Source organism: Euprymna scolopes, chromosome 20, assembly GCF_053919585.1.
Source record: "Euprymna scolopes isolate OS-2025 chromosome 20, ASM5391958v1, whole genome shotgun sequence".
NCBI lineage: Eukaryota > Metazoa > Mollusca > Cephalopoda > Sepiida > Sepiolidae > Euprymna > Euprymna scolopes.
The window spans coordinates 22,884,962-22,909,815 of NC_136501.1; the positions used below are offsets into that span (position 1 = coordinate 22,884,962).

Consider the following 24,854-nt stretch of genomic DNA (forward strand, 5'->3'; position numbering starts at 1 on the left):
CAAATGTAATATGCACAAACTGCAACACAATATCTGTGGTGTTTTATAGGCTTATTACCTCTCCACTTCCTCGATAATCGTAGATTCCTATATTTTTTCTGCTGAGAGTTCACTGTCAAAATCGGGTAAAATCAATGGAGGCAGTAAAATCTTTTCTCTCTAATAAATTCATCCTTCCCCCGCCACCACTAATACCGTTGCGGGATCGTTCACAAGGGACAGTTACGAAGGAACACCGGTTTGGGTTTTCTTTACTTCGTAGCTGCTTAATAAACTGGAATGGAATTTTAACGTTTTAACCTTTTCGTTCCATGCTTTCTACTGGGTGAAACGCACCATGGACTTAACCGAACCGAAGGGTTATTTATACCATTATTTTCGCTTTATTTCGTTTTGTAGTTTATTAAAAAACTGGAATAGAATTTTAATGTTCTTTTGTTTTTCCGATTTCTTTCTTAAAGAACTTTTACGTTTGTTCGCAGTTTTTTTGGGGGGTGGGGGTGCTTTTTTAAAAAAGAAGTTTAACATCTTTTCTTTTGTTGTTTTGTTTAAATATTTAAACAGGCCTATTACTTCGCTGGGTGAAACGTACAATGGACTTAACTGAACCCAATGGTTATTTATGTCATTTTTTTCTCGCTTTATTTCGTTTGGTAGTTGATTAAAAAAAACTGGAATGGAATTTTAACGTTCTTTTGTTTTTCCGATTTCTTTCTTAAAGAACTTTTACGTTTGTTCGCAGTTTTGTTTCTTTTTTTTTTTGTTTTGGTTTTGCCGTTTTTTTTTAAAGAAGTTTAACATCGTTTTTTTAATATTTAAACAGGGTTATTACTTTAACTTTACCCCCCCCCACACACACACACATTTACACACACACACCTCCAAAATTAATTACGTTAACAGTTAAGGGGGTAATTCTATCTTTTTTTTTTTACTTATCTATAGATTTTCTGATCAAGGGGAAGTAATTCTAAATCTTCTTTAAATCTATTTAAATCAAAGGGAAACTTATATTTATTTATTTACTCATTTATTTATATTATGTTAGCTGTTAAGAGAGTTAATTCTATTTTTCATTTTTTTTTTTTTTTGCTGTATGAATTATCACTAAGGGAAGTAATTAGTTTGTTTGTAATTAGAAATATGTTAGATTTTTCTGTTTTACTATTAATTTCTGGTTTTAATTTTTCAATCAGTATTGATTCTTTTAATCTGAGGTTTCCCTGATTCCTATCATTTGCTAAAATTTTAACTGTTATATTTTTATCTGGATTATGTTTTCTAGACGCATGTTTGCAGAAAACCAATGTTTGTGCTCCTTAATTCGGATATGTAACGGTCTTATTGAGCTTCCGATGTATGATTCATTGCAGATTTTACATTGAATTTGGTATACTGAATATGTACGTCCGCATAATCCTGTGTTTTTTATGGGGCAGTTAGATAGTGAGCATGGTTTGTTTTTTAGTTGTAGTTTCGGTTTTAGATGTAGTTTCGGTTTTAGATAGGTGCTGTATTAATGTTGGGCTGGTGTGCGTGAGTTGTATGTCTACTTGTTCTTTCTGAATGGCTTTGCGTACGGCTGTAGTTATCCTATCATTAAAATGTGTTATTTTAAGAAAGCATGTGTTAGTTACTGTGTGTGCTTGTTTTCTTTTAAATATATTAATGTGTTGTATGATTTTTGTGGAGTATCCATTTTGCCGTAGGATTTGTTGGAATTTTTCAATGGAGGTGATCATGTTCATTTCATTCTTGCATCTGTTGCGAATGCGGTTTGTTTCATTAATAGCATAACTTATTTTTGCTTGCGGAGGGAGTGCCGACTTATAGTTCACGAAAATGTCACAGCATGCGGATTTTTAAACAGAAGTTGGTGTTTATTTGACCTGTTTCTGTGATGTAGAGTGTGAAATCGAGTGATGATAGGTGTCCGGATGTGTTAGCGTGTTCTATGGTAAATCTGATATGTGAGTCTGCGTTTTAGAACTTAATGAATATTTTATTAGCTTCCTCAAAATGTCACGGCTATATATATATATATATATATATATATATATATATATGTATATATATATATGTACACACACACACACACATATATATATATATATATATATATACACACACACACACACATATATATTTTTTTTCTCCCCGTAAATTGAATAAAACGCAATTTTAATCGCTTTTTCATTCTATATTTTAAAAATTCCCTCGATACAGCTTTGAGAAGCGAGGGTCGAAACCGGTCCGCTGGCTCTCCATTTCTCTGTCTTTCCTCTCCTGTTACCCCTTTTGTTGGAGAGAAGATTAAAGGAATATATATATATATATATATATATATATATATATATATATATATATATATATATATATAATCAAGTTTACTTTTAATCATGAATCATAAAAGTCTTCCCTTCCTAATTGCAATATATATATGACTACTTCACTTAATGACATAAATTAATATACGAAAGTATAATTTTATGCGCCAACTTTAAGTATTTGCTTCAACCGTGCTCAATACATAGGTAGAGCTAGGTAGTAAGTTATAAAAATATATATGGCAATTAAGCTACACAGAATATTCCGCGTTTCATCCACGCTAGGATTCGTCAGGCATCCATTGAGTATTCACCGAGCTCCTGCGAGCGCTTGTGAAAAAGGCATGCTCCCAGTTCCTGGCCCATGTCGAGGCGGTGATTGAAGTTGAAGGTGGCTACATTGAATAGATGTCAACTCTATTACATAATCAAAGTACCTGAATTGATTTTTTCAATAAAAGTTTTAAAATAAAGTTGTAGTATTGTTTTTAAGGCAACACTTTTATCATTCCACCTTATACATACATACATACATACATACATACATATATAAATAAATATATATATATGTATAGTTTATGCGTACCTAATTGTTATAAATGTTTTCACAACTTCCTACCGATTTCTACTCAAGTATTGAGCACTCTTGCATTAAACAGTGAAAATATATGCATAAATTTTCATATATATACATGAAATAATACATAAACATACATAGATACATATATACAGTATTTTTCTTTATACAACTAATATTGGCTACCTATTTGCATATATCTTTCTGTAGTGCATTTTTCAGAAAGCCAACGACTCTGAAAAGACCGAAACGTGTATGCGCATATGTAGACAATAATGTTCGTATAAATAAACATGCTATAAATATACTCTCTTCATTAATTGAGCACTCTTTGACAAACGCGCTAAGAAAGTGAAAAATTCATGCACAATGATAGCGAGATTTAAGAAGAGTTTTACCTGGTTCACTGTCTTGTGTCCTGCCGTATTCATAGATATAATACGTTCTTTGTGAATGTTGCCATTTATAAGTGGATGTGTTGCTTACACTAAAACTACAATTAGTGTGATAAAAGTTACAGTAATCAACATCTGAAAGAAAAAGTCACATATTATGTCACAAATAAAAAACTTTTCTTAAATTATTATAGGCGATTTTGTGTTAGTGTGATTTTCGATGTAGTTGTTCGCCAACTTCACTCAGAATATCCGGCTTTGATGTGGCTTAATAGAAAAAAGAACGAAATGTTAGTTATAGCAAACAAAGAATCATTATTGCCATTTTTCACTAATAAAATCTTAATGGTTTCGTATTATTTATTTTTAAACGCCGACATATTTTTGTCCGCATTGTTTAAATACATAGCCAAGAGAACTTTCAATTACCTGTGAAATCTTTCTACCATCCCATTTGCATAAGGGTGATAGGCAGTTGTCTTAATGTGTTTCGTTCCTAACAATTGATTAAATTCGACAAAAAGAGTTGATTGGAACTGTGAGACCCTGTCTGTTGTAATTACTGAAGGTACTCCAAAAATTGCTATCCAATCCTGCAGTATAACTCTGGCTATTGTTGCAGCTGAAGTGTCTTTGGCTGCTATGGCTGTAGGCCATCTACTAAATCTATTAACTAGAGTGAGGATGTGTCTATGTTCTTTTATTTTTAAACGCCGACATATTTTTGTCGTTATTTAGTTGTTTAATCGACGAGTCTGTAATTACGTATTGCGCTTAATAGAGTTTATGCGATAAATTTGTAAGTTGTTATTGTTCAAAATTTCGTTTATTCGATAATTCTATAGTAACGTATCGTTTCGAGTACAGTTGATTTGAAAAATCTATAATTGCTTATTGTTCCAAATAAAGTTTATAACACGACTCTGTAATTACATATTGTTTTGAATAAAGTTTACTAAACAACGTATTGTTCTGAATGGTGTTTATTGGTTATATTTATAATTACGTGTTACCATGAGAAAAGTTTACAAGACAACTAAATGATTACGTGTCGTTCTGAACAGAATTTTTAAGAATACTCTGTTATAACGTATTGTTCTAAAATAGAGTTTATTAGACAAATCTATACTTACGTATTGTTGTGCATAGTTTACTAGCCAACTCTATAATTACGTATTTTCTTGAATAGACAACTCTGAAATTACGTAGTGTTCTGAATAGACTTGACTAGATAATTATGTAAATTCATATTGTTCTGAATAGAGTTTATTAGAAAACTTTATAATTACGTATTGTTTTAAATACACTTTACTAGCAAAGTCCACAATTACGTGTTGTTCTGAATAGAGTTATGTATACAAATCTAGAATTACGTATTGTCGTGAATAGAGTTTACGAGACAACTCTGATTATGTATTGTCGTGAATAGAGTTTATTCCACAACTTTGTAATAACGTATTGTTCGGAATATAGTCTATTAGACAACCCTATTATAACGTTCTTTTCTGAATAGAGATTTCTTAGACAACTCTATAATTACGTGTTGTTTTTAATAGATATTTTCTAGACAACTCTATAATTACGTATTGTTTTTAATAGTTTATTTGATAACTCTATAAGTACGTATTGTTCTGTTTAAAGTTTATTCGGATAATCTGTCATTACGTACTGTTCTGAATTTATTTTAATAGACAACTATGTAATTACGTATTGTTCTAAAAAAAGGGTTTATTAGACGACTCTATAATTACGTATTGTTCTGGGTAGAGTTTATAAGACCAATTTATAATTACGTATTATGTGCATGGAGTTTATTCGACAGCTGTATAATAACGTATTGTTTTGAATAAAGTTTATTAGCCAATTCTATAATTACGTATTGTTCTGAATATAGTTTATTCGACAACTCTATAATTACATATTGTTCTCAATAAGGATTCTTTTACAACTTTGTAATTACGTATTTTCTGAAAAATAGTTTACTAGACAACTCAATATATACTTATATTTTGGAAAGAGTTTTTTCAACAATATTATAAGTACGTATTGTTCTGAATAGAGTTTATGGTCAATGTGCTCCGTTACGCCAACTGGAGACATCTCCACATTTTTCGATAAATCGACTTTTATAAGTTTTCGAGTATCCTGAATAGGAATATCAGGAAAAATTAGCGCAGACAAATAGTTTTCGATGTAAAATGTAAATCACTGGCGGCCATGTTTGAACAGCAGCATATGAAAGCGGCAAACCCTCAGGGGGGTTTTTTCAGCGCAATTCCGAAAGCCATTCTTAACATGGATAGATTGGGGGTGTTTATTTCGAAAGCTGTTCTTAACATGAGGAGGTTGGGGGTTTATTTCGAAAGCTGTTCTTAACATGGGGAGGTTGGTGGTGTTTATTCCGAAAGGCATTTTCTTATTTTCAACCTTCTCATGTTAAGAATGGCTTCCTTACAACCAGTTCACATTGAATTTGAATTCTTGAAAGTACTTTTTGTGTGGAATTAGCTTTAAATGACGTTGAATAATCGTTTGCATTTCGTAGACTTAACTTTACAATTCGTCTGCGCATGCTCACTAAACCATTTTCTTGAAACAGCAAAAATGGCGGCCAGTTCAAACTACTAGAAATTACATTGCATAAAACAGGTATTTATATCTTGAAAACAAATTGTCTGCGCTAATTTCCCCTGCGATATTCATTTTCAGCATACCCAAAAATCTTTACAAGTCTTCATTTTTTTTTTAGAAAATGTTGAGGCGTATTCAGTTGGCATAACGGAGTACATCGACCAAGTTTATTAGACAACATTGTAATTTCGTATTGTTCCGAATAGAGTTAATTAGACAACTCTATACTTAAGTATTGTTCTGAAAAGAATTTACAAACAATTGTATATATATATATATATATATATATATATATATATATATATATATATATATATATATATATATATATATATACGTACTGTTATGAATAGAATTTACAAGACAACTGTATTGTTACGTATTTTGCTTAAATGAGTACATTTAAACAACTCTAAATTACGTATTGTTCTGAATTGAGTTCATAAGACAACTCAGTATTTACGTACTTTTCTTAATAGAGTTTATTAAATAACTATGTAATTACGTATTGTTCTGAATAAATTTTACTAGACTACTTCGTTTAAAGTTTATTTATTTGCTTTCCTGGTTGATGTCAAGTTGAGAAAAGACACTTTATATTTCAATCCCGTTACAAACGATGTTGTAGGTGAAATGTCTGTCTTTGGATTGAAATATTGTCCAGATGGGGTCAAAGCTGATCCAAAACCTACCTCTGCATGTAGTCTCTGTAAATCTTCTTTCACCGTGTTTCTTATCGCCAGGAGAATTAATGGTAAATTGTCAGCCCAGTTCGCATTGTTTAAATACATAGCCAAGGAAGCTTTTAATTGCCTGTGAAATCTTTCTACCATCCCATTTGCATAAGTGTGATAGGCAGTTGTCTTAATGTGTTTAAACAACTCTAAATTATGTATGGTTTAGAGTTGAGTTCATAAGATAACTCAGTAATTACATATTTTTCTGAATAAAGTTTATTAAATAACTTTGTAATTACTAGGACTATAAAAGAGAATATTTGTATCGTTGTTTGGACTCTCGAGTATATACCCGACACAGTTAGACATAGTTAATCCATCGAGAACCACAACATTCTATCTAAAACATATAAGATATTAACTGATATATACTCGAGAGTAAAAATAATGAAAAGAATATTCTCTTGTCATAGTCCTAGTAATTGTTCTGAATATTAGATAATTTTGTAATCTCGTATTCTTTTAGATTGACTTAACTAGACAACTCGTTAATTACGTATTGTTCTGAATGAAGTTTATTAGACAACTCTATAATTACATTTAATTAATTGGATTTCTTATTGAGATAAGTAATTTGTATTATCCATCCATTTATTTATTGCAGACAAGTATCCTTATTTTCTAGTAGTTGTTTCACGACGTTTCGACCAACTATTCCTCTGGCCTTCGTCAAGTGGTTAACCGCGGCAGGATAGGAACGCCGAATCTCCTAACTGTATCCTCAGCAATTACTGCATTTCAAAGTTGTTGTCGTCTCACCACATTTTGGCTAACTATGCCTCTGGCCAGCTTTGGATAGGATTGAACCCGCTATCTTCAGACAATGCTCACCTGGAACCGTAAAGATTCAACGTCTCTATTCACTGCGTCACGGGCCTTATGTATTGTTTTGCATAAAATAATTTATAATTTCGTATTGTTCTAGGTAAAGTTTATTATACATCTCTATAATGAGGTATTGTTCTGAATGCAGTTTATTAGACATCTCTATAATGAGGTATTGTTCTGAATAAAGTTTATCAGACATCTCTATAATGAGGTATTGTTCTGAATAAAGTTTATCAGATATCTATAATGAGGTATTGTTCTGAATGCAGTCTATAATGAGGTATTGTTCTGAATAAAGTTTATCAGACATCTCTATAATGAGGTATTGTTCTGAATGCAGTATATTAGACATCTCTATAATGAGGTATTGTTCTGAATAAAGTTTATTAGACATCTCTATAATGAGGTATTGTTCTGAATAAAGTTTATTAGACATCTCTATTATCACGTATTGTTCTGAATAAAGTTTATTAGACATTTCTATTATCACGTATTGTCTTAATAGAGTTTGTTAGACAAATCTATAATTACGTATAGTTCTGAATATTGTTTATTAGATAATTTTTAATTACGTATTACGTTTACAAAACAAATCTAAAACTATGTGTTGACTTGAATAGAGTTGATTAGACAAATTTATGATTGCGTATTATACTAAATAGTGTTTATCCGACAACTCTATAATTACGAATTGTTCTTAGTAGAGTTTATTAGATAACTTTTTAGTTATTATTGTTCTGAATAGAGTTTAATCGATAACTCTATAATTACGTATTGTTCGTAATAGCGTTTATTCGACAAACCTACAATTACGTATTCTTCTAAATAAATGTTTTCGGCAATTCTATAATTATGTATTGCTTTAGTATTTTTTTAAGAAACCACTGTGATTTATTATTGTTCTTAATAGACTTTTCCGACAATTCCGTAGTTACGTATTTTTTACTAGAGTTTATTAGACATCGCTATAATTTCGTATTGCTCAGAAAAAGAAGTTATCAGATATCTCTAATTACCTATTGCTCTTAATAGAATTTATTTGACTAATCTATTCTATTATTACGTATTTTCATAACAGAATTTATGAGACACATTTATAATTACGTATTGCTCTGAATATTCTTTTTTTTTTATAAGGAAGTCACCACTTATCAAGGCCCGGAAGCCACTCGGGGATAAGGGTTATTGCGCGTACAGTAATCAATGGGATAATATCGTAGTAATTACTAGTAATGGAGATCTGATAAAGTGTCTTACTTAATGGGGTGGTTTATCAGGAATTTGTTTATGTTGGACTTGAAGACATCCAAGTTGTAGTCAGGTGGGGAACAGGCAGATGGAATAGAGTTCCACAGGCGTGCACTTCTAAGAAAGAAGCTTTGGTCATGGAATCTACGTTTTGATTTAGGCACAGATAAAGAGTGGGGAAAATTATTCACAGTGGTTTCAGTTAGACGGGTGTTTTTCGTGAACGATTAGCGAGGGGGGACCAATGATTGGAGCTCAGAGGAGCACTTCCTTGAAATAACGATAAAACAACGACAGGCTCGCAAGGTCTCTTCTGTGGGAGAGAGGTTGCAGGGAAGAGAAAAGGGCATCCCCCACTAGGCTACGAAGTCTATTTTGTACTCTGTCAAGGCAGGATAGGCTGTTTTTAGCAGCTCCAGCCCAGATGTGGCAGCATTACTCCATCCTTGGACGTACTTGGCTTTTATATAGATAGAGAATTGCATCAGCAGTAAGATATCTACTGGAGCGGTAGACAACTCTATAATAGCGTATTGTCTGAATAGAATTAATTAGGCAATTTTGTTATTACGTATTGTTTTGAATGGAGTTTTTTTTTAGACAATTTAATAATTACGTGCTATTGAATAGAGTGTATTAGACGAATTTATGATTACGTAATTTACTTAATAATCTATAATTACGTATTGTTCTGAATATTGTTTACTAGACAACTCTGAAATCACGCATAGTTTTCAATAGAGTTTATTAGACATCTCTTTGAACTACGTATTCTTATTATTAGTGTTTATTCGGGAATGTTGTAATTACGTAATCTTTTAATAGACTTTTTGTGACAACTTTGTTATGGAGTGTTGTTCACAATAGAGTTTATTAGACCTCTCTAATATTACACAACTATTATTATTATAAGACAACTGTGTCATTACGTAATGATCTTACTAGTTTTTACTATGGAAATCTGTAATTATTTGTTGTTCTGAATAGAGTTCATTAGAAATCTCTGTAATAACTTATAGTTCTGAATATAGTTTATTAGACAACTTTGTCATTACGTATTGTTCTAAATAAGAGTTGATTGGTAAATATTGTAATTACGTATTGTTCACAATAGAGTTTACTAGACAAATCTATAACTACGTTTCGTCATAAATAGTGTTTATTAGACAACTATAGACTTATGGATTTGTTGTGATTAGAGTTTATTGAACAATATTGTAATTATGTATTTTTCTAAATAGATTCAACTACCGAACTCTATACTTACGTATTTTTCTGAATAGAGTATATTAGACAACTATTTAAAAAAAAAGTATCGATCATAATAGAGTTTATTAAACAACTTTTCAATTACCTATTGTTCTGAATAAGGTTTATTCGACCACAGTTGAATTACGTATTGTCTTGGATAGAGTTTACTCCACAGCTCTATAATGACGTATTGTTTTGAATAGCGTTTCAAAGACAAACTTAAAATTACGTATTGTTCTGAATACACTTTAATTGATCTGGTAAAGAGTTTATTAGACAACTTTGAACTTACTGATGGTTCTAAATAGAATTTACTAGACTACTCTATCAGTACGTATTTTATTGGAATTATTAAGGAGTCGCTAACGGGGTGCCCTGTGATTGGATGAAAAACAACCAATCACAGTCTTTCCGTTTTAGTTTTAGATTCCTACAATCCCCCCCCCCCGAGAGCGATTATTTCGAATTCTCATCCTCTTTTGCTAGTTGAAGCCTAGAAGACAACACGTGTTTTTCAATCTTCTCCGCCATTCATACCGGACACGTGGGAGAAGTTTCAACAGCAATCGCAGTACCAAAGAATTCAAGGCTTCACTTTTTTTTCTTTTTTTTTTTTTAACCTCAACTCGGCCAAACTCCACAGAAAACAAACAACGTTAAAAGGACGAACAATAGATAAGTTCCGCAAAGCGACTGCTTTTGCAAAGAAACATTCTTTCTTCTCTTTCCTATTAATACAAGTTTTCTGATAACAACTTCACTTGTGTTTATTCCTTCTTGTCGACGTCACATTATTTTTGGTACCGTCTATAGCTGAGAAAATCCCGATATTTTTTTCTGCATAGGATTTTTTTTTCGCAATTCTATAATCACGTATTGGTCTAGATATAGCTTATGCGACAACTCCATAATTACGTATTGTTTTAGTATGTTCTATTAGAAACCACTGTGACTACTTATAGTTCTGAATAGATTTTTTTCGACCACTCTGTAAATTACAAATTGTTCAGAATAGAGTTTATTAGACATTTTATAATTACGTATTGTAATTACGTATGTGAGAAAAATAAAAGCACAAAATCTGAATTTTTATTTAAAATAAAATAGAAATTTCTTCCCCAAATAATCTATATAGTACGACGGAGGAGAAGAAAATGTATCCTTTTAAGCTTTAGGTGTGTTTTTTTTTTTTTTTTTTTACACAGTGATCACCACTTATCAAGGCCCGGAAGCCACTCAGGGATAAGGGTTATTGCAAGTACATTACGTTAGTGTGGAGATTTGATGAAGTGTTTATTTAAGGGGGCGGTTCATTAGGAATTTGTTAACATTGGACTTGAAGACATCCAGGTTGTAGTCCGGTGGGAAGCAAGCAGACGGAACAGAGTTCCACAGGCGTGCAGTTCTAAGAAAGAAGCTTTGTTCATGGAATCCGCGTTTTGATTTAGGCACAGATATAGAGTGGGGGAAATTTCTCACAGTGGATTCAGCTAGACGGGTGTTTTTCGTGAAAGATTGGCGAGGGGGGACCAGAGATTGGAGTTCAGACGAGCACCTGCCATGGAAATAACGATAAAACAAGGATAGGCTCACAACGTCTCTTCTGTGGGAGAGAGGTTGCAGGGTAGAGAAAAGGGCATCCCCCACTAAGCCACGAAGTCTATTCATTCAATGTAATTATATTTGTTAGAGAAACTTCCGACTTTTTATTCTTGACCTAAAATTCCATTGATGTTATTGTTTCTGTTTCTTTTTTTAACGCAAAACTTAATCATGTTCTGCAACGTCAAAAACAAAAACAACAATTTTCCTCTATGAAATAACCAAAGCAAAAATCAGGAATAAATATTTTAAGATATAAGAAACTTGAAGTATAAATATTCCCCCCAAAATGTTTGATATGCTGTAAAACAAAACAACCAAACCAAAGACAATGAATAAATATTTGAAGATATAAACAACTTGAAGCATTACATATTGGGAGTGTTCTCGGGTAGGTTTTGGTCTGGAATACCCCCAATAATTATCGAAAATCAATAATCGAAAAATTCCAGTAAAGAAGTAACAGTCATTTTTATTTTTATTTTTTTTACCAAAGATAACATTTTTATATGGACTAACATCATAAATACACTTTAAAAATTATTACCACACATGCAGAATGGCTCCGACTATAAAATCAAGAGTAGGTTTTATAAGAACATGATCAAATAGAAGTCCTAACTAAGAGACACATAAAACATATTTCTGTGAAATTTCATAAAAATCAACTCAACTCAGCCGTTTCCCAAATTACTGGTTTCAGAATTAGATGACCCGCAAATTATTGATATGTCGTAAAACCGTCAAACTAAACTTCATAAATATTTTAAGATATGAAGCACTTTAAATATTTAAAAAAAACAATTTTTTTTTTTCAAAATTACTGGATTTGGTATTAAATCACTCGAAAAGGATTGATATGCCGTAAAACAAAAGAACTAAACCAAACCTATATTCTACTTACCGAATTTATAATTACATTGAATACTGATGTCTTCTTTGTGCTCGCAATTGCTTCTTCCTAAATATTTAAAGCGACAGCGAAATATCGAAGTCTCATTACCAAGGCAGAAGATATCGTCAATCCAAATGTCCCCTTCTCCAGGGTACGATATTTCTGACAAATAGCCTCCTCTGTGTGGAAAAGAAAAAAGTATATATTGCAGAGTTTTTGTGCTTGAACGTAAAATAATAACATAACTATGGCAATTATTTTTCTGATTTTTTTTATTTTTAGATGAGGATTGATAATTTATTATTTATGTGCCTGGGAGTGTTCTAAGATGGATTCCGGTCTGAAATATCCCCAATAATTATCGAAAATCAATAATCGACAAATTCTATTAAAGATGTAACAGTCATTTTTTGCCCAAAGATAACATTTTTATATAAACTAACATCATAAGTGCATTTAAAAAAATTATCACCGCACATGTAGAATGGCTCGGAGGATAAAATCAAGAGTAGATTCTTTGTGGACCAGAGAGAAGTCCTAACTAACAAACACATAAAGCATATTTTTGTGAAATTTCATAAAAATATACTCAACTCTGCCGTTTTGGAGCCCATAAGGAACTTTCTCTCGTTCTCTCTCCCTTTCTTTCTTTCTCTCCCTCTCGCTCGCTCGCACGGGCACACACGAATACACAGACAAAGGCAAACTGCTCTTTTTATATATAGGTAGAGGTAATTTTATCTTTAACATTTTCGATGTTATGTTATATTTTTTTATCCAAAAATGTATTTTCTGATAAGATTTTATACGAAAACTGGACATTTTTAATTTTGTATTGCATTGATTTCAAATGTCCTGTCGTTGTTTCCTCTATCAAGTGGACCGCCCCCCCAAAAAAAATTGGGTGTAGAAGATTTCTATATTTTAATCGCATTAGTGTCCATTACCTAATTTTAACCTTGCAGAAACAATTACATACTGAAGAAAAAATGGAAACGGTACTAACTCTATATGGGTTTTGCAGGGAGGTGTTGACGTCTCCTAAATACAGTTCCTGGAATTCCCAAATTAGTCACGGATCCAGTACTAGCCGGGTTCAATGTTGCTTAACTTCGATGATCTAATGAGAACCGGTGTGTCAATGTGATTATGCCATACAATTGAAAGTACATAATACAACGTGATTATGCCATACAATTGAAAGTACATAATCAACGTGATTATGCAATACAATTGAAAGTACATAATACAACGTGATTATGCCATACAATTGAATGTACATAATACAACGTGATTATGCCATACAATTGAAAGTACATAATCAACGTGATTATGCAATACAATTGAAAGTACATAATACAACGTGATTATGCCATACAATTGAATGTACATAATACAACGTGATTATGCCATACAATTGAAAGTACATAATAAAACGTGATTATGCCATACAATTGAATGTACATAATACAACGTGATTATGCCATACAATTGAAAGTACATAATACAACGTGATTATGCCATACAATTGAATGTACATAATACAACGTGATTATGCCATACAATTGAATGTACATAATACAACGTGATTATGCCGTACAATTGAAAGTACATAATACAACGTGATTATGCCAGACAATTGAATGTACATAATCAACGTGATTATTCCATACAATTGAAAGTACATAATACAACGTGATTATGCCATACAATTGAAAGTACATAATCAACGTGATTATGCCATACAGTTGAACGTACATAATCAACGTGATTATGCTATACAATTGAAAGTACATAATACAACGTGATTATGCCATACAATTGAAAGTACATAATCAACGTGATTATGTCATACAATTGAAAGTACATAATCAACGTGATTATGCAATATAATTGAAAGTACATAATCAACGTGATTATGCCATATAATTGAAAGTACATAATCAACGTGATTATGCCATATAATTGAAAGTACACAATCAACGTGATTAGGCCATACAATTGAAAGTACATAATCAACGTGAATATGCCATACAAATGAAAGTACATAATCAATGTGATTATTCCATACAGTTGAAAGTACATAATTAACCTGATTATGCCATACAATTGAGAGTACATAATCAACGTGATTATGTCATACAATTGAAAGTACATAATCAACGTGATTATTCCATACAATTGAAAGTACATAATCAACGTGATTATGCCATACAATTGAAAGTACATAATCAACGTGATTATGCAATACAATTGAAAGTACATAATCAACGTGATTATGCCATATAACTGAAAGTACATAATCAACGTGATTATGCCATATAATTGAAAGTACATAATCAACGTGATTAGGCCATACAATTGAAAGTACATAATCAACGTGAATATGCCATACAAATGAAAGTACATAATCAATGTGATTATTCCATACAGTTGAAAGTACATAATTAACCTGATTATGCCATACAATTGAGAGTACATAATCAACGTGATTATGTCATACAATTGAAAGTACATAATCAACGTGATCATTCCATACAATTGAAAGTACATAATCAACGTGATTATGCCGTACACTTGAAAGTAAAGATTCAACGTGATTATTGCATACAGTTGAAAGTACATGATCAACGTGATTATTCCATACAATTGAAAGTACATAATCAACGTGATTATGCCGTACAGTTAAAAGTAAAGATTCAACGTGATTATTCAATACAGTTGAAAGTACATAATCAACGTGATTATTCCACACAGTTGAAAGTACATAATCAACGTGATTATGCAATACAATTGAAAGTCCATAATCAACGTGATTATTCCATACAATTGAAAGTACATAATCAACGTGATTATGTCGTTCAATTGAAAGTACATAATCAACGTGATAATCCCATACAGTTGAAAGTACATAATCAACGTGATTATTCCATACAGTTGAAAGTACAAAATCAACGTGATTATGCCATAAAATTGAAAGTACATAATCAAGGTGATTATGCCATACAATTGAATGTACATAATCAACGTGATTATTCCATACAATTGAAAGTACATAATACAACGTGATTATGCCATACAATTGAAAGTACATAATCAACGTGATGATACTGTACAATTGAAAGTACATAATCAACGTGATTTTGCCATACAGTTGAACATATAATAATCAACGTGATTATGCTATACAATTGAAAGTACATAATACAACGTGATTATGCCATACAATTGAAAGTACATAATCAACGTGATTATGCCGTACACTTGAAAGTAAAGATTCAACGTGATTATTGCATACAGTTGAAAGTACATGATCAACGTGATTATTCCATACAATTGAAAGTACATAATCAACGTGATTATGCCGTACAGTTAAAAGTAAAGATTCAACGTGATTATTCAATACAGTTGAAAGTACATAATCAACGTGATTATTCCACACAGTTGAAAGTACATAATCAACGTGATTATGCAATACAATTGAAAGTACATAATCAACGTGATTATTCCATACAATTGAAAGTACATAATCAACGTGATTATGTCGTTCAATTGAAAGTACATAATCAACGTGATAATCCCATACAGTTGAAAGTACATAATCAACGTGATTATTCCATACAGTTGAAAGTACAAAATCAACGTGATTATGCCATAAAATTGAAAGTACATAATCAAGGTGATTATGCCATACAATTGAATGTACATAATCAACGTGATTATTCCATACAATTGAAAGTACATAATACAACGTGATTATGCCATACAATTGAAAGTACATAATCAACGTGATGATACTGTACAATTGAAAGTACATAATCAACGTGATTTTGCCATACAGTTGAACATATAATAATCAACGTGATTATGCTATACAATTGAAAGTACATAATACAACGTGATTATGCCATACAATTGAAAGTACATAATCAACGTGATTATTCCATACAATTGAAAGCACATAATTAACGTGATTATGCCATATAATTGAAAGTACATAATCAACGTGATTATGCCATACAATCGAAAGTACATAATACAACGTGATTATGCCATACAATTGAAAATACATAATCAACGTGATTATGACATACAATTAAAAGTACATAATCAACGAGTTTATTCCATAAAATTGAAAGTACATAATCAACGTGATCATGCCGTACAATTGAAAGTACATAATCAACGTGATTATGCCACACAATTAAAAGTACATAATCAACGTGATTATGCCATACAATTGACAGTACATAATACAACGTGATTATGCCATACAATTGAAAGTACATAATCAACGTGATTATGCTGTACAATCGAAAGTACATAATCAACGTGATTATTCCATACAGTTGAACGTACATAATCAACGTGAATATGCTATACAATTGAAAGTACATAATACAACGTGATTATGCCATACAATTGAAAGTACATAATCAACGTAATTATGCCATACAATTGAAAGTACATAATACAACGTGATTATGCCATACAATTGAATGTACATAATCAACGTGATTATGCCATACAATTGAAAGTACATAATCAACGTGATTATGCCATACAATTGAAAGTACATAATACAACGTGATTATGCCATAAAATTGAAAGTACATAATCAACGTGATTATGCCATACAATCGAAAGTACATAATACAACGTAATTATGCCATACAATTGAAAGTACATAATCAACGTGATAATGCCATACAATTGAAAGTACATAATACAACGTGATTATTCCATACAATTGAATGTACATAATCAACGTGATTATGCCATACAATTGAAAGTACATAATACAACGTGATTATGCCATACAATTGAAAGTACATAATCAACGTGATTATGCTTTAAAATTGAAAGTACATAATAAACGTGATTTTGCCATACAGTTGAACGTACATAATCAACGTTATTATGCTATACAATTGAAAGTACATAATACAACGTTATTATGCCATACAATTGAAAGTACATAATCAACGTGATTATTCCATACAATTGAAAGTACATAATCAACGTGATTATTCCATAAAATTGAAAGTACATAATCAACGTGATCATGCCGTACAATTGAAAGTACATAATCAATGTGATTATGCAATGCAATTGAAAGTACATAATCAACGTGATTATTCCATATAATTTAAAGTACATAATCAACGTGATTATTCCATACAATTGAAAGTACATAATCAACGTGATTATGCCGTACAATTGAGAGTACATAATCAATGTGATTATGCCGCACAGTTGAAAGTACATAATAAACGTGATTATGCCATACTATTGAAAGTACATAATTAACGTAATTATGCCATACAATTGAAAGTACATAATTAACGTGATTATGCCATACAATTGAAAGTACATAATTAACGTGATTATGCCATACAATTGAAAGTACATAATCAACGTGATTTAGCCATACAATTGAAAGTACATAATCAACGTGATTATGCCATACAATTGAAAGTACATAATTAACGTGATTATGCCATACAATTGAAAGTACATAATACAACGTGATTATGCCATACAATTGAAAGTACATAATCAACGTGATTATGCCATACAATTGAAAGTACATAATAAACGTGATTATGCCATACAATTGAAAGTACATAATAAACGTGATTATGCCATACAATTGAAAGTACATAATTGACGTGATTATGCCATACAATTGAAAATACATAATCAACGTGATTATGCAATACAATTGAAAGTACATAATTAACGTGATTATGCCATACAATTGAAAGTACATAATCAACGTGATTATGCCATACAATTGAAAGTACATAATCAACGTGATTATGCCATACAATTGAAAGTACATAATTAACGTGATTATGCCATACAATTGAAAGTACATAATAAACGTGATTATGCCATACAATTGAAAGTACATAATCAACGTGATTATACCGTACAATTGAAAGTACATAATTAACGTGATTATTCCATACAATTGAAAGTACATAATTAACGTGATTTTGCCATAAAATTGAAAGTACATAATCAACGTGATTATGACATACAATTGAAAGTACATAATTAACGTGATTATGCCATACAAATGAAAGTACATAATCAACGTGATTATGCCGTACAATTGAAAGTACATAATCAATGTGATTATGCCGCACAGTTAAAAGTACATAATAAACGTGATTATGCCATACTATTGAAAGTACATAATTAACGTGATTATGCCATACAATTGAAAGTACATAATTAACGTAATTATGCCATACAATTGAAAGTACATAATCAACGTGATTATGCCATACAATTGAAAGTACATAATTAACGTGATTATGCCATACAATTGAAAGTACATAATTAACGTGATTATGCCATACAATTTAAAGTACATAATTAACGTGATTATGCCATACAATTGAAAGCACATAATACAACGTGATTATGCCATACAATTGAAAGTACATAATCAACGTGATTATTCCATACAATTGAAAGTACATAATTAATGTGATTATGCCATAAAATTGAAAGTACATAATCATCGGGATTATGCAATACAATTGAAAGTACATAATTAACGTGATTATGCCATATAATTGAAAGTACATTATTAACGTTATTATGCCATAAAATTTAAAGGACATAATCAACGTGATTATGCCATAAAATTGAATGTATATAATCAACGTGATTATGCCATACAATTGAAAGTACATAATACAATGTGATTATGCCATAAAATTGAAAGTACATAATCAATGTGATTAGGCCATACAATTGAAAGTACATAATACAACGTGATTATGCCATACAGTTGAAAGTACATAATTAACTTGATTATGCCATACAATTGAAAGTACATAATTAACGTGATTATGCCATAAAATTGAAAGTACATAATCAACGTGATTATGCCATACAATTGAAAGTACATGATCAACGTGATTATGCCATACAATTGAAAGTACATAATCAACGTGATTATGCCATACAGTTGAAAGTACAAAATTAACGTGATTATGCCATACAATTGAAAGTACATAATTAACGTGATTATGCGATAAAATTGAAAGTACATAATCAACGTGATTATGCCATACAATTGAAAGTACATAATTAACGTGATTATGCCATACAATTGAAAGTACATAATTTACGTGATTATGCCATAAAATTGAATGTACATAATCAACGTGATTATGCCATACAATTGAAAGTACATAATCAACGTGATTATGCCATACAAATGAAAGTACATAATCAACGTGATTATGCCGTACAATTGAAAGTACATAATCAATGTGATTATGCCGCACAGTTGAAAGTACATAATAAACGTGATTATGCCATACTATTGAAAGTACATAATTAACGTGATTATGCCATACAATTGAAAGTACATAATTAACCTGATTATGCCATACAATTGAAAGTACATAATCAACGTGATTATGCCATACAATTGAAAGTACATAATCAATGTGATTATGCCATACAATTGAAAGTACATAATTAACGTGATTATGCCATACAATTGAAAGTACATAATTAACGTGATTATGCCATAAAATTGAAAGTACATAATCAACGTGATTATGCCGTAAAATTGAAAGTACATAATTAACGTGATTATGCCATACAATTGAAAGTACATAATTAACGTCGTTATGCCATACAATTGAAAGTACATGATCAACGTGATTATGCAATACAATTGAAAGTACATAATCAACGTGATTATGCCATACAATTGCAAGTACATAATTAACGTGATTATGCCATAAAATTGAAAGTACATAATCAATGTGATTATGCCGCACAGTTGAAAGTACTTAATAAACGTGATTATGCCATACTATTGAAAGTACATAATTAACGTGATTATGCCATACAATTGAAAGTACATTATTAACGTGATTATGCCATACAATTGAAAGTACATAATCAACGTGATTATGCCATACAATTGAAAGTACATAATACAATGTGATTATGCCATACAATTGAAAGTACATAATCAACGTGATTATGCCATACAATTGAAAGTACATAATCAACGTGATTAGGCCATACAATTGAAACTACATAATCAACGTGATTATGCCATGCAATTGAAAGTACATAATACAATGTGATTATGCCATGCAATTGAATGTACATAATCAACGTGATTATGCCATACAATTGAAAGTACATAATACAATGTGATTATGCCATGCAATTGAATGTACATAATCAACGTGATTATGCCATACAATTGAATGTACATAATCAACGTGATTATGCCATACAATTGAAAGTACATAATTAACGTGATTATGCCATACAATTGAAAGTACATAATTAACGTGATTATGCCATACAATTGAAAGCACATAATACAACGTGATTATGCCATACAATTGAAAGTACATAATCAACGTGATTATTCCATACAATTGAAAGTACATAATTAATGTGATTATGCCATAAAATTGAAAGTACATAATCAACGGGATTATGCAATACAATTGAAAGTACATAATTAACGTGATTATGCCATATAATTGAAAGTACATTATTAACGTTATTATGCCATAAAGTTTAAAGGACATAATCAACGTGATTATGCCATAAAATTGAATGTATATAATCAACGTGATTATGCCATACAATTGAAAGTACATACTACAATGTGATTATGCCATAAAATTGAAAGTACATAATCAATGTGATTAGGCCATACAATTGAAACTACATAATCAACGTGATTATGCCATACAATTGAAAGTACATAATCAACGTGATTATGCCATACAGTTGAAAGTACATAATTAACTTGATTATGCCATACAATTGAAAGTACATAATTAACGTGATTATGCCATAAAATTGAAAGTACATAATCAACGTGATTATGCCATACAATTGAAAGTACATAATCAACGTGATTATGCCATACAATTGAAAGTACATAATCAACGTGATTATGCCATACAGTTGAAAGTACATAATCAACGTGATTATGCCATACAATTGAAAGTACATAATTAACGTGATTATGCGATAAAATTGAAAGTACATAATCAACGTGATTATGCCATACAATTGAAAGTACATAATTAACGTGATTATGCCATACAATTGAAAGTACATAATTTACGTGATTATGCCATAAAATTGAATGTACATAATCAACGTGATTATGCCATACAATTGAAAGTACATAATCAACGTGATTATGCCATACAAATGAAAGTACATAATCAACGTGATTATGCCGTACAATTGAAAGTACATAATCAATGTGATTTTGCCGCACAGTTTAAAGTACATAATAAACGTGATTATGCCATACTATTGAAAGTACATAATTAACGTTATTATGCCATACAATTGAAAGTACATAATTAACGTGATTATGCCATACAATTGAAAGTACATAATCAACGTGATTATGCCATACAATTGAAAGTACATAATCAATGTGATTATGCCATACAATTGAAAGTACATAATTAACGTGATTATGCCATACAATTGAAAGTACATAATTAACGTGATTATGCCATACAATGTAAAGTACATAATTAACGTGATTATGCCATAAAATTGAAAGTACATAATCAACGTGATTATGCCGTAAAATTGAAAGTACATAATTAACGTGATTATGCCATACAATTGAAAGTACATGATCAACGTGATTATGCCATACAATTGAAAGTACATAATCAAAGTGATTATGCCATACAATTGCAAGTACATAATTAACGTGATTATGCCATAAAATTGAAAGTACATAATCAATGTGATTATGCCGCACAGTTGAAAGTACATAATAAACGTGATTATGCCATACTATTGAAAGTACATAATTAACGTGATTATGCCATACAATTGAAAGTACATAATTAACGTGATTATGCCATACAATTGAATGTACATAATCAACGTGATTATGCCATACAATTGAAAGTACATAATACAATGTGATTATGCCATACAATTGAAAGTACATAATCAACGTGATTATGCCATACAATTGAAAGTACATAATCAACGTGATTAGGCCATACAATTGAAACTACATAATTAACGTGATTATGCCATGCAATTGAAGGTACATAATACAATGTGATTATGCCATGCAATTGAATGTACATAATCAACGTGATTATGCCATACAATTGAAAGTACATAATACAATGTGATTATGCCATGCAATTGAATGTACATAATCAACGTGATTATGCCATACAATTGAATGTACATAATCAACGTGATTATGCCATACAATTGAAAGTACATAATACAATGTGATTATGCCATGCAATTGAAAGTACATAATCAACGTGATTATGCCATACAATTGAAAGTACATAATCAACGTGATTATGCCATACAATTGAAAGTACATAATCAACGTGATTATGCTGTATTCACAGAAAGTCGATGCAATATAATTATTTTTACATCTAGTGGATGTACATAAAGGATGGGACGATAAAATTGTCGCCCTAGAAAAGACAACACGATTCCACTTCCGTTTGATGAAAACCGGTTTTCCGTTTTCATTGTAGACCATCTACTAGTTGGTCAGTTACGTACAAATTCCAAGAGCGACAGGGACCTTCTATCATATCTGAAAGTGACACAATGTTCAACGAGCGAGATCAGAGATGCGTCACTGTACAACTCATGCTCTCTACTGATCCAAATTATGAAAACAGGACAATTGCCAGCATCCTCAAAATGCATCGCTGAATTGACATGAATAACAGGATTGTACCCAGGTCGATGAAAACAAACTTTTCGGCCACAGTTATGGCCTTAGATGTGGTTTCAAGTGAGGGTCACATCATGACACCCCACATCTTCGAAGTCAGCTTGAATGTCAACACCAAAGTGTACCTGGATGTGCTGAAGTGTGTGGTGATCTCCTGGTGCAATCAGATGGCTGCTGGCAAACCCTGGGTGTGTCAGCAGTACTCGGCGCTGGGTCGTAGCACTCCAGTCTGAGTCAGACTTGGCTTCAGAAGGAGTGCTACGACTTTGTATCCTTCTCTTATTGGCTCCCCTCCTCCCCGGATCTGAACCCATTGGACTACTTCGTTTAGTCATATGTCGAGAGCACCACCAACATGACCTCCCACAACACCAAATCCAGCCTGATCGCCGTCATCCACCGGCGCTTGTGGAAAAGGCATGCTCCTAGTTCCTGACCCGTATAAAGGCGGTGATTGAGGCTGAATGCCACTACATTGAATAGATATCAACTCTACTACATAATCAAGTTACCTGAATTGATTTTTCACTAAAAGTTTTAAAATAAAGCTGTAGTATTGTTTTCTTTAGGGCAAAAATTTTATCGTTGCACCCAGCATTATTAAAATTACGTTTAAATGTTGTTATTGTCTCTCAATCTAAAATTGCGTTATAAACTGCGTGTCAGTTAATGATGTTTACATCAGAGGAAGAGAAATTTTATTTTTTATGGTTTTTAAAAGTAATGAAAAAAGGGCTGGTTGTGTCGCTTAAAATTTGGTGTTTAAAAACTGATGAAATATCGATTTTAATCGAGCTATGAATGGTTTGATTATGATGTTTTTAAAATTCATACGTTCTGATATTTTCTCTTTCAAAAGTTCTATTACTGTCCCAAAAATGCCAATTATACATAAATAGAAAAAAGGTTACTTAATGTAAAAAAGAAAATGTCTAGTAAATGTTTATTATTTTTAAAAAAAATACGATTATTATTATTATTATTATTATTATTATTATTATTATTATTATATTATTATTATTATTATTATTATTATTATTATTATTATTATATCATAATTATAGACTAATTACATGTCTGCCATTGATGTGGAAACTGTTGACTAGAATATTTGTAGAGAAAATTTATGAACATCTAGAGAGTAATGGTGTTTTTCCTGACGAACAAAAGGGGTGCCGGAAAGGCTCGAGAGGTACTAAAGAGCAACTACTAATTAATAAAGCAATAATGCAGGATGCAAAGAAGAGAAATCTGAGCGTAGCATGGATCGATTACAGAAAGGCTTATGACATGGTTCCTCATTCATGGATACGTGAAACACTATTGATGATGAAGGTTGTTGAGAATGTGGTAGGGCTTTTGGAGACAAATATGGCTCAATGGAAAACGGTGCTAACAGCAAATAGAGAGGAGATGGGGCAGGTTGGCATTAAACGTGGGATATTTCAAGGAGATTCGTTATCGCCACTTCTTTTTGTAATGATAATGATGCCACTGAGCATCCTCTTGAAGAGAAAAAAACTGGGGTATAACTTTGGATCTGGTGACAGACGCCTCAACCATCTACTGTTTATGGATGATTTGAAAATATTCGGTAGAAA

At 31.4% G+C, this 24,854-nt stretch overlaps 1 protein-coding gene across 3 annotated transcripts in view; it reads right to left on the reverse strand.

Annotated features, from left to right (window-relative positions):
• The window catches only part of LOC145241359 (MAM and LDL-receptor class A domain-containing protein 2-like), a 201,350-nt gene that overhangs the window by 159,666 nt on the left and 16,830 nt on the right, over positions 1-24,854 (reverse strand). For all 3 annotated transcript variants that reach the window (XM_080104232.1, XM_080104233.1, XM_080104234.1), the window contains 2 exons: positions 12,501-12,670; positions 3,303-3,434 (listed from right to left, as the gene is read on the reverse strand). In XM_080104232.1, coding sequence (XP_079960358.1) covers positions 3,303-3,434; positions 12,501-12,670 — 302 coding nt within the window. The remainder of the gene's footprint in view (positions 1-3,302; positions 3,435-12,500; positions 12,671-24,854) is intronic.